The sequence below is a fragment of the Mycteria americana genome, chromosome 7 (assembly GCF_035582795.1).
Source record: "Mycteria americana isolate JAX WOST 10 ecotype Jacksonville Zoo and Gardens chromosome 7, USCA_MyAme_1.0, whole genome shotgun sequence".
Classification (NCBI taxonomy): domain Eukaryota; kingdom Metazoa; phylum Chordata; class Aves; order Ciconiiformes; family Ciconiidae; genus Mycteria; species Mycteria americana.
The window spans coordinates 51153946-51166583 of NC_134371.1; the positions used below are offsets into that span (position 1 = coordinate 51153946).

The 12638-nt window shown below is 37.3% G+C and overlaps 1 protein-coding gene across 2 annotated transcripts in view; it reads right to left on the bottom strand.

Moving 5' to 3' along the window:
* The window catches only part of RPAP2 (RNA polymerase II associated protein 2), a 46011-nt gene that overhangs the window by 16110 nt on the left and 17263 nt on the right, over nucleotides 1-12638 (bottom strand). The window contains exon 11 of one of the 2 annotated variants that reach the window (XM_075508372.1): nucleotides 7035-7103. The exons of the other annotated variant lie outside the window; for it this stretch is intronic. Coding sequence (XP_075364487.1) covers nucleotides 7035-7103 — 69 coding nt within the window. The remainder of the gene's footprint in view (nucleotides 1-7034; nucleotides 7104-12638) is intronic. 2 annotated transcript variants of the gene reach the window in all.

The following is a 12638-nucleotide window of genomic DNA, read 5'->3' on the forward strand; positions in this document are numbered from 1 at the left end:
TTTCATGCCTCTGAGTCATTTTTAGTTTGTCCCTGGTCACTGTAGAGTATTATAGGAACACCAACATTCTCCCACATAACAGTATCGATATGAAAGCTAATAAAATGCATGTCTCTCTATTTCCCCCAACATAGATCTTTGACATATGGGTCTTTAAGTAGGTCTTGTGGACCACTGTTCTGATCCAAGCAAATTATAACTTAGCTCAGTTATTCAACTAATTTTGTTTTCTAAAACATAATTAATTCACAAAGCAAGATTTTTAAGATCTTAATGGTTTTTAATCAGTTTCAGGATTCTTCCTCCTTAAAAACCATTATACACTTCATACCAAAAATGTTGTCTGCCATGTCAGGTCTGACACTTTCAACAGCAATATGACAAAGGAAACTAGAATCTCTGGAATGAAGTATTGTCTTTCTACACAGCCTGTCTTACTGTCTAGCATTATAAGGTTTTACATTCCATAATCTGCATCAAGCACCATGAGGAGAGGAATGCTTAGATCTTCAAAAGATACTGCTCTTTCAGAGATTTTCTACAATCAAAGTTTTTCTGTTAATAGTGGTTCCAGAAGAGTTAAGGAATACAATACTTCTACTTTGGTCACAATGGATTTCAGTGCTAAAGAAGAATAGGACACACCACTTAGCCTAGTACTGGTGCCATTATGACTCTCTGCATAAAACCAAACAAATTAATCCAGAACCCATGCTAAAAATTCTGCTGGTACAAAATACATGCTAGGAAGCCGTAGTAACCTTTCCAATAATGTGTACCTCTACATTTTTTTTTTGGTTCAGAAACAACAAGCCAAATCAACACTGATTTTCATCTTACGATGAAGTTTCCTGTAAGTCAAAAACACTGCCTATGTGTCATGTCCCCATTAATGTAGGCTGTTCTTTAGAAAGTTTACTAAGATAAAGTTAAAGCTCTGAAAATAAAAGATGCAAGTGTCTGTCAAAGTCATGTTTTTCTTTTAACAGATGGGTAATGTTTCATGATAAAAAATGTTTGCATTGAATGTATTAAGATTAATTATTAATAAGGAAGCAAGTATATTTTCATAGGGCTACGGCTTCAGGATTCAGCTGCAAAATTAACAGTTCAGTTTGCTCAGTGGATGAAGTTAAAATACATTTAGTTTAAAACTAAGTTTGGGGCAGCTGTTAATAGTCTGGATTACTCACGTCTTTCTTGCAGCATTAGTTCAGAACTGTCTATGTTACCGTGTAACTGTACAACTTATTCTGTGCTATGATATGACTTCCAGTAAGCAAAGCTCTATGCAGGAATTATGGAAGGAGGAAAAACATATTACAAAAGAAATCTTCTGAATATATACCTTTTCAAGAAACATAAATTTAAAACAGTTCTCTCTAATAGGGCTGGGCAATTTTTCCACCTGCTTGATCAGCACATAGTTGTGGCATAGCATTCAACAAGACACGAACTCCACTGACCGAGTTAGCTCCCCAAAGAGTCAACAGGATAAAGCAGTCTTTGGAAATCTAGCATGCTATCTTTCAGAGGGCTGAAATAGAAGTTGCCACAAAAATCTCGTTCACAAAAGGCAAAAATGAAGTGGGGGAGGAAAGTACTTTCCCTACTACCATATTCTTAATTCACAAGTCCATTTGGAATATAAAGTTCCCAAGGGTGACTAAAGCAGAAGATCCAAAATTATGTTCAACATAAAGTATTTTTAGATTCTAACAAAAAGATTAGTCAGAACACTACCACCATGAAGGACATTTTATAACTGGTGACGCACTCTGCACACCAGCTCTGCACAGTTGGGCATGACTTCAGTCTGAATGCCCACACATACAGCTGCTGGGAACATGCAGATTCTATCTCTTGGAGGGATTTCCAAGACACTTGGCAGAAAGCCATGACCCTGCTCTTCCCTTGCACTGGGCAGCAAAACTGGCAGGTGCAGACAAGACATCTTTCTGAGCCAACCCCCTAACTCCATGCAACAGAAGTCCAGGACACAGCATGTGCTAAGGCTCCACGCCTGCTGATGAGGTCAAGGACCAGAACTGTAAAGGGGAACTGATTATCCTGGACTCACCTCAGAAAGTTTGTGCTGGGCATGCATGAAAGTTACACAGCACATCCAAACCTCCCATTCAGAAGGCTATCCATGAGAAATACTAGAATGGAAAAAGACTGCAGCTGTGTGTGCTGCAATGAAATCCACAGTGTCACTTTCCTGTGTAACAGCACTACAGCAACACAGTGGGGCTTTTTTGTATAAGGAGAAACACCTTCTTTGAAACTGCTAAGGTTTCTTCTTCTATTTTCTCCCTTATGAATGATGAAGATATTTAATTAATTTTAAAGTCGGCAGTGATTAATGTCCCAATTAACAATACTGCAAATCCCTCAAAATACTGTTCTATATAAGTTTCCTAAGTAATACTGGAACACACTAGGAGGAAGTAAAGTAATACCGATCTCCTCCATGATATGCCAAATAAGCAGATTTGAGTTTGCTTAGAAAGTGCTGATAAGTAAGAACTGCTAAACAGAAAACCTATTTGAGTTCCCACTCACCAAATGACAACCTAAAATTATTAAGAGAGAAAAAGGGAAGAATATACTAATTTTTTTAACGTGTCAAGACAAACTTGCTTTTTCTCTATTTCACACAATAACATAACTCTACAGATAGAGACCAAGAGACAAAACTATGACCACATTCAAACACTTTTATAAAAAGAAAGACTTTTTGGACTTTTGGTCCTGCAAACTCTGTTTCAAAATGGGAAATAATTATATTTCTAGCTTAACGATAAATGATTTTTCTCAGCTGAAACCTGGAACCAATCTTCTGTCATCAAACTTACTAAATAAAAGATCATCCAGCTGACTTGTATGTGGTTTCTGTAGGAAAAGAGAGTCACTCTGCAAGTCTGCTTCATATCCAGTATGTATTTGTACATTAGATTTGTACATTTCAAACATTCAGACAAGAATACAGTAGCGGTATCACAAACATCTGAATTCCTCTTAAAATTAATTAGAAATATCAATGTTGAGCAATAGATGTGCTCTTGTGTGCAAAGAAGTAAAAATGCATACTTGAACCCAAGATTCTCCAGCTCCTGAACTGTTATCTCCAAGAGAGTAAACCTCTAGAGTACATCTCCACATGACACATTTATCTAAAGTGGCTGCACACATATAATGATGGCTTTTGTTTAGTGATCATGGTCATTTTGAGTTTGTTTAAATACTGCAGCCGAATGCTTATAAACTAATCCCAGAACATTTTGAAATGCTTCAAAGCTTTTAGCGGGGGAACCTCTTGCATAGGCTTTGTAGATGAAGCTGACCACAGTTCACTGGAACCAGCCAGCTCAGATAAGTAAGATGAAAGCAGACATTTCCTGAAAATATCTTGAAAGCTTTCCATTAGACTGTACCAGGGGTATACACTAAAAACAGCAAGTGCCCATGCTTGTATAGCAACCAATCTTCCCACTGCTTTCTCCATTCTTTCTTGAACTACTGTATTTGTATCTATTTATCTGCTTCATTTGATATCTTGCAAAGTTCTTTTGGAGAAAAAGATGCAACTTTTGTATTCTAGTTTACAGTACATTATAAAGCAGCTATAACAGAAAATTCTGCTTAATATACTAAACATTGCAACAGGAAGACACAGAAATCTACCACTGCCAAAATTATTACAAATGACAAATAAATAAGAAATTTGATCTACAGATCATTTTAAAGAATCACCCACTCCATGACAGGCATGAATGCAATTATTTGAACATAATTCTCTGGCTGCCAAAGTGTACTCTAAGAAGGTCGATACAGCATTGCTGAATGTGCTGGTCATAAAGATAGGAGTGCCTCAGGCTAGATTTTCAATAAAGGCTGAGACTGGCTGTTCATATTTTATACGATAATTTGATTGAATAAATCCAGCTGTTCACTAGGAACAGGAAATGCTCCACTGTTGCGATCTCCAACTTTTTATACTTCGAGAAAGACAGTCACACTGTCTAGTTTCAGGCACTTTATTTCAGAGCAATGAATTAGAAGCCCAGGTTTCTTCAATAGTCAGTAGACTCAAGGGCACATAAAACTCAAGGGCTTTTAATAGCTTCTCGAGGACCAGCAGACTATAAAGGGAACCTAGGTCTAATTTAAGGACCAAAATTATGTGTTATGACTCTCCAACATGCTGTGTCCTACAAAGAGTTAATATGCACACTCCAATGACGAGAGGATAATATTATTATAACATAATACAAAATATTAAGCAGTGATGACATTTGAATTCAATACAGCAGTAATGATAATAGTTATTCTGCCCAGTAGCGTATCACAAAAAGGGTGGGGGCACTCTGAAAGTGCACTGTGAAGTTAAGTACACTGAGTCCTCAGCACACGCTAGCCATATACATGAAGGGAAGTGGTGAGCCACAATATCGATGCACAAAATGGGGTGCAAGCAAAGTCCAACAGTTGCTACTTTAAATAAAACCCTGCCCCCTTCCAAACAAAACAAAAAATACTTGAGGTCTTAGTTTCTTTTGAGGTATACCCTGAAATCCCATGCTCACTCTGCCTTCTGTAGTCTTTGTTCTTATACCTCCTGCACCCTAGGGTACCTGTAATACGGTCTTTCATCCTCCTAGAAAGAGGAAGCATTATCCTCTTCCAGGGTGTTGCTTATGCTACTTCACTGTTTAGTGTTAGGAGTAAAATCTCCATCCTGTATCTGGGACCAGGTCAAGACCTGTGAATACATATTCTGAAAATATTCTTCTCTTTCAGGGACAGAAGCTAATAGCCACTCTGACTCAGGCCCCATACAACTCTGGGATCTAAATGACATTACATGTGCTGCAACATGCATCATCTCTCAGTATAGCTAAGGGGAAGCCAGAGAAGACTTAACAGAGTGTAATTCTTTTAATGAGCAATATTAGTAAGAGATGACAGATTCCTTGGCAGACTTCAGGAAGTGAGAAAAGGCCACAATCCAAGGACCTGTCTGCGAGGGGTTGCCCAGGTCGTCAGTCGTCTTTCCCTGCACACTTCTGGCTTCTGCTAAATATTGAAGTTTGATTAGAATTCCCAAATAATTAAATGTTCTGTTTTAGTCTTTCCAGAAATGATGCAATACCCATCGTCTTCTTAGAGCAATCTTAACACTCATTCTGCCCCATCTATATTCTTCCACATCCTCTCCTAAGAGGGGGCTGAGACAAGTTGCTCAAAATCTGAAGATCATGAGCTTGCAAGAACCTTAAAATAAGCTGACGTTAACAGGAGTTTTATTCATGATTTCACTAGAATAATATTAGAAATAAAATCTACTCTATTTTAGGATCAAATAGAATTCATTTGTTTAGGGGCGGACCCTTAGAAAGCAGAAGTAAAAATAGACTTGGTTCTCTGCTTCTACTGATTGCTACCAAGACTGCCTGCTACTTGTATAACATTTTAAAGCAATTGTAAAACAATCATTAGGTATGTAAACATTTAGAGCTCATCATATGCAGAGAGACCAGCAACATATTTTAAATTCTGATCAGAAGAGTCACCATTTCCTTAAATGTACAGCAACTACTTGAAAAATTCATAAGATCTGTTTCACAAATTACCAATTCAACCATAAGAATATATAGTAAAAATGACAAAAGATTTGTTCTTATAGTTGATAAAAAATTTATGCCAAGGCATTCAAGTAAAGTTACTTTCTGTGTTCTGATTTAATGAATCATTTGAGCGGTATCTGGCTGGGTGACACAGATGTAAGGCTCGCTGAAGCCTACTCTAATGCCTGCTGGTATAGTCTTCCTTGGGACAGTAAAGCCAGAACAATGTGTCAGACTGAAGTAATATCAAGGAAAGTAAGTGCAGTACTGGGGATGCTATGAGGTTGGCCCACAACACTTCTTGACCTGTGAATGTCTGTAAGTACTTCTCTGTCCTACAGGCTCCAGTGACCCAAGAAGCCCAAAAGAAGCAGCAGCAGTGCGGTAATAAACAGCCTCTGGAATAAGATTTTTGCAATCTTGTAATTCAAGCTGAAAGACATACAAAGATTGCTTGATGGTTTAACCCCACTGAAAGGTAGGGCCTGACACTGTGAAACCACCAGTGATTGCTGAAAAGGTGAACTAATGTTAAATGTGTAATATGAATTTGTGAGCACTGCAAAGTTTGTATCTTTAACTTCAGAAATGTACATGAATTTGGAAAATAGAAACTAAGGAAATTCCTTGATGCACATGACTATAGCTTTTATAGATCATGCCTCTGTGTAGAAGTTTACTGAAAGACACTATGATAAAAATCAGGCTTCCCATTAGGAAAACCCTTGGAAAGAATTTAATTCTGCAGTAAGTAGAACAAAGCTGAGGAGGACTGTAGGCACTGTAGTATCATAATCTTAAGCAGTAAAGCTAATCCTCATAAAAATAAAATACTGGGTCCCAGTATTCCTTTCAGAAATTTGAGAGTTGCTAAAAAAACCTTCCCCTCTCAAAGAAGTTTGCTAGAATATTCAAACAAACTTATTTAGAATCACACCATATCTTTATGGAAATAATTTGACTTTAATTGTGAAAGTGAAATCTTTTAAGAAATTAGAGGTAAAATGAGAAATGAAAAGTGTAACAGTTATGCCAAACCCAAGTAATACAATACACATGTCATTTTGTCCTACTGTCAGAGAGGGGAAGAACGTCTGTCAGCAGCAAATGGACGAGAGTGAAGTATACTCCTCCTTCACCCCACCAGCCCTCTTTAAAAATCCCTAAAGTTTAACTTTTTTTAACATAACATCAAGTTTGTCCATTGTTAACACGTTGTTAACAAGTGGGACAATCCTGTTTTGTCACGAGAATATAGTTCATTTGCATGAAAAAATAATTATGTTGATTCCCCAGTTAATTTAAAGAAATCTTTCCCTCCTTTTATCTGAAAAGTAAATCTTGCCTCCATAGGCTAGTTAAGACAGTCGTGTATGAGAATATTTGACATTAAAAGGTACTTACACAGATAACAAAACAATAGCAATTAGAGTCCATTCAGGCATTTTGTGAATAATGTTTCTGTTTGTTAACCTGAAAAATAATAATAAAAAAAATCAGAACATTTCAGAGTGAAAGTAAACAGATTTTAACTGCTGAATTTTGATTTAAGTCTACCATCAAAAGACTTAATACACTGAGTTACAGTGTAGCAATTACAGCTGTATCTGAGCAATTCACCAACTTTCAGGCTTCTCTGTCATCTTATCCTGTAATGGAAGAATTGCAGAATTCCCAATACGTCTCTTTTTTTCTATATGAAAGTGGGATGGGGAAGACTGAACAGAAGCTACTTCTCTGAATTAGCTTGCAAATAGTCCTGGCTGCTGTGAGGGCTCAGCTCTCACTCATACCCACTGGGAAATTCTCAGAAACTGCACATGCGTTTCTGAAAAGACAGGCCTTCCTACACTTAGTTTCCCCCTTGTTGACTTCAGATCCAGATTTGCTGTAAAAGCTAATGTTGCAGAAACAGACTGGATTTTATAAGATACTGGAGACAATCCTCTGATGATTCTTGTTTTTAAAATGGAAACCCGGAATTCTAACTTATGCAATGGAAGCCAGTGCAGATATAAGAGCAAGAAAATGAGGTGTGAATCAAGAACAACATGGGCGCCCAACAAAAGTACTGCTGCATTTTATACCTGCTGACTCATTTGGCTGAACTTTGTAATAAGACAGATCTGCTTTAAGTCAAATGTTAACGTGACTTAAAACAATTCACGGGTGAATTGCTATGGCTGAATTTAGGTATGACCCACGATGTTCAAGATAAGCAATTTCATGGAAAAGTCACACTAAAAACGAACCTGTGGCTATGCGGGCACCCAAAAAGGCTCGCAGAATTAATTTTATTCAGACAGATGGCGCCATCCAACTGAAATACTGAGGGGCGAGTGCCTCCCTATGTTTGCTTCCTTGCTCTCGGTTTCCCTTCTGTGCAGCTTTGTATAAATTCGAATCCAGAATGAAGCTACCCTGTCATTCATATCCACTTCTACAGGCACTGGCGAAGACAGGAAGCTGCTTAAAATGAAATACCTGGCAACAAATTCAAATCCAGGGTTTTCTTCCCCAGAAAGATTTTTTTTAAAAATTTTTAGTTTCTTTGGGCAAGTATATAGTTAGCCAAAAAAAGTGTTAAAAAGTGGAAAAATAAAAGTATTTGTACTTGCCATTGTTAAAATTCAAATCTGTTAACTAATTCCCCCAAATTATATTCCGAATGGTCATTAAAAATGCAGTTATGAGTAAGATGTTTTAGAGGATCATTTTGCATTTCCCTATTTCAGAAAGATATTAAAAACTAATAAAATTAATTTTTATTTAAGGATAGTAATGATTAAAGAAGTATTATCCTATTTTTCTCCTCAAATCTCCAAGTCTTCCAACCAAAGTAAGATTTTGAAGCAATGATTACTCAAATAGTGTCTCAACAGCCTGAGTTTTGTTAAATGATGAAAGGAAAAGCAATGTTTTGTACTACATGTACAGGAATTGTCACATCAAACTAGAACACATAGTTCTGGCAAATACAGATTATTTTTGCTATTTAAAGGTTAATGTTTCCCAATTACTATTTAAAATAGCTAATGGCGTTAGCTGGCAACAAAGCTTGTACCTGGTAAACTGTTACGTTTTTCTGGCTATAGAACAAGAAACAAAACAAAAGCTGAACGGCTTGACTCAATGCTGATGACAGTGATAAACACTACTAAGAAATGCCTGATGGAATCATCCTGACAAGCAATTCATATGTAACATTCCAGTTAATCTGCTATGATGAGACACAATGGAAGAGACAGCTCCAAGCCACCTGGGAAAACTCTGTCAAATAGAGAAAGCAGCTTTATTTCAATGCTCTACAAGGAGTTATTATTGATTAGAGCACAGGAAGGTGTCATTCTTGTACACAAACTGAGAGATGCAGTTATTTGTGTCAATTAACTCTTATTCAATGTTGGTATTGATTGGCAAGGTTTGAACATCAGTCATTGCCATCAATATGCTATTTATGAAGGAGGTAGTCAAAAGACACAGATAACCAGCAGGATACAGCAATATGGATCTGCTGATGTACTACTGTCACTGGACTGGATGAACAGTCAAGTCAGGCTTCCACAATGAGTAACCTTTCAGTACAACACCTGTCCTAAAGCACTTGTGCAGCTGCAAAAAAACATTTCAGGCAGATCAGACTAAAGCTAGCAACCTACAGGTGTGAAGCCTTAAATAATAAGGAGCAGTGGAAGGGCAGTCACTTTCAAAAACAAGCTGTGTGTCAACACCAAGGCCTCTGAAGGGTAAAGCTTTCAGAAAACAGGGAAGTGCAAGTCCTCTGTAAAAATGGTTCATTAATTCTTTGTCTTGCCTCTAGCCAAAACTGTTACTTCAGAACAATCCATGAAAGACAGGTCACTGGATTTCTGTCATAAACATATAATGCTGAAATGTTAAAACTCTAGAAAACTTTGTGTACATGATTTGAGTTCTGCAGTGCAATATTTTCTGTTAAAGAGTTTGGCTAAATTTTCCCTCACCTACCCAAAGAAAGAAAACAATATGCAGCTTTTCAAAACAGAATGCCTCTACTTTCTTGGCCTATGTAGGGCAGGATAGGTAAGCCAAGAAGGTTGGATGATCCCAAATAGCTGTGTGGGTTGCTTAGTTGCTAGTCTGTGGGTGTTGTGGTTCACCCCAGCAAGATGCACTGCAGCTAGACTTGACTGCTTCCACCATCCAGTAGGCAGCAGGACTCATGCAGCAGTTTTAATACTCTATGAAGGAGCTCAGACTGAGCAGATGGATCCAAGTGGCAGAAACTGACAGGATAAAGGACTAAAGAGTAAGATGCACAAAAATTCCATCCCAAATGACCTCCCAATAACTGACTAGTGTCTAGCCTGCAAAGAAAGTGAACTCCAATACAGAAATTGTAGGAATACAGGGGAGTCCAAGGTTAAAGTAACCACTAACTAAAAAAAGTAAACCTAAAAATGACAGAAAAAGAGCATACACAGTTGGTTCTACTTCTTTTCCTTTAGTTGTCCTCCCATTTAATTACTGTCAGTTGCAAATTCTGCTAGCAGAACTCCATTAGCAAATGACGGCCTGATTTGTAAACAGTGCCTGCTGTGGCAGCAGATTTAGGCACATCCCTAAGTGCCTTGTGTAAGAACTTGAACGGGGACCACAACAAACTTGAAGTTGTAGGAAAGAAACTCAGCGACGCAGGAGCTCACCACCCTTTCCTCAGCAGGATTACATTTCCGGGGATTTCTAGGAAACAATTTGATAACAGGAGCACTGTCCAATGGGGAATGGCAGATGGACACCAGCATTATTATGCTAAATAGTTATCCCCTAACAGGCCCCTAGCATCAGGTATTATGAACAAGATGCAAGAAAATGTAACTGGTTAATGTAAAACAATATTTTTAAAGGATATTTTTCTTTATAGCTATTTGTAAATCATAGTCTTGAGTGTTATTTCCTTTTCTAGAAGTTTGTTCATCCTTACAATGAGAATATACTTATCATCTATGAGCTCAATTTTTAACATGTTACAATGAATTTGACTAACAGCTAGTAGCAATGAGTTATTGGTACTAAATGTACATTTGGAGAAAAATCATTCCTTTGACAGGTCCACGCTTGCTATCTTTCAGTTTTACACAGTATGTCCATGTTCTTACACTGGGAGAAAAAGAAAAAAATATGTCCCAAATGGAGATTTTCTTTCTTTCTTTCGTTTCACAATTTATCTTTGTTGCAAAGTGAAGTCATTAGCACCTTTGCAAATGAAGCAGCCTTTTTGTTCACACATCCAGATTCCCAGGCGTAGGCATATGTAACTTCAGTTCAAGAATTTGACCTGTTAGTTTGCCTATTCTGTAAGGCAGCAAGCTGAGTTCATGGGATTTCCAAAACTTGCACTAAGATGAGCGAAGTTTAACCCAGGTCAGCACAGGCAAATACTAAAGCATAGATTGTTTTTCTTTAGACTTCAACTAGACCAATTTAACCATAAAAGACAGCTCCTCTACCTCCCAAAAAAGAGCAACATATTTACATACTGTAGTATAATTTAGTTTGATGACAACCAGCAAAAATGAGCTACTATTACAACTTCAGGCTCTCTGCAAGAGAAGCCCATTTACTTGATAAAAGGTGCTTAACCTTCTGGTACTTTCACACTTCCATACAGAACCTTGGCTACAACAAAGTATTGCTGATTGATTTGAAACCCAGAACCTAAAATTCCACTTAAGGGTAATAGGTAAAAACCATTAGTGAGTGTATACACTAGATAACATACACTTACAATACATATTTAAAAGCTAAAATATTATCTTGGAAACAAGATAAGACAAAGCTGTAATAAAAAGTCTTGAACACATCTTTAGGAAACAACTGTATCATATTCATTGACAGGGTTCAATGTCAATGATAAGCTCCATAAAAGGAATTAAAATACTTGCAACCGTAAGGTACAGACGAAATTCTATTTTCAGTATGAAATGCTATGCTTAAAAAAAACCAACCACACATTCACAAACATAATAATTTAGCTTCGATTTATATATAAATAGCTAATTTTCTCTTGATCTTTTAACAAAGTACCCTTACACACTCTGGAGAATTATTTGACATCTCAGTTTTTGTAACAAAAGCTTACAGGCACTGAGGGACTTTGTTTGGGAAGAGCTCTAACCATTCTAAAATGTCTCTTGAGATGCCTCTGGTGTGTTTCCCAGCAGTGGTGATTGAATAAAATGCTGCCCAAAGGAGGCTGAACTGCAAGTGTTCCTTTAAAAACCAATGGAGCTGAAAATCGTTGTTTCTTAGTTCACCACATGCTCTTTTACCCTTCTTCAGCTAAGCTCTACTACAGCCGTGTGTTTTATCTCCTACCCTCTTTGGCAAGTTCTTCAGCCTGAAATATTTCCAGTACAAAAAGCAGAAAAGAGCACTAGCATTTGTCAGTGCTCCCTCCATCGTCATTAAGCATTTCAACCACATTAACAAAGAAAGTAACGTTTAAATTTATATACCCTGCAAACATAAATACCGTTCAAAATTTATCCCAGGTCCCCCTGCCAAAGCGTTCAACTTAAAAATCAGAGAGATCACTCACATTAAGTAAACTTAAACCTATGTACAGAACTGGAGATTCAAACCTATGCCTTCATCTTAATATCCATGAGCTACATTTTGTGTACCAACAGACCCTTCCATATCAGAAATACAAGAATGAGAGAGGGCCCAAAGGTTTTTATTGCTTCCCTATTTCCTGTATTTTTGTATTATTTTACTATCAGAGACAATAAAACTCCATTGAGAGAGAGAGAGAGAGAGAAAGGCACTTACAAATTATTGTGTAGTGCCCACAATTATCTTCAACCATCCCCTGCCCAAAATGCTGGATTTCTAAGTAATTTATCTGGAATCTTCACAGTAAGAGAGCCCCAAGAACTTGCTACCATTACCTTCAACTTACTTCCTAACAAAAAACACTTAAAAATAAACTCACGAAGTGTTCTCTGAGTGATCACAAATAGATCA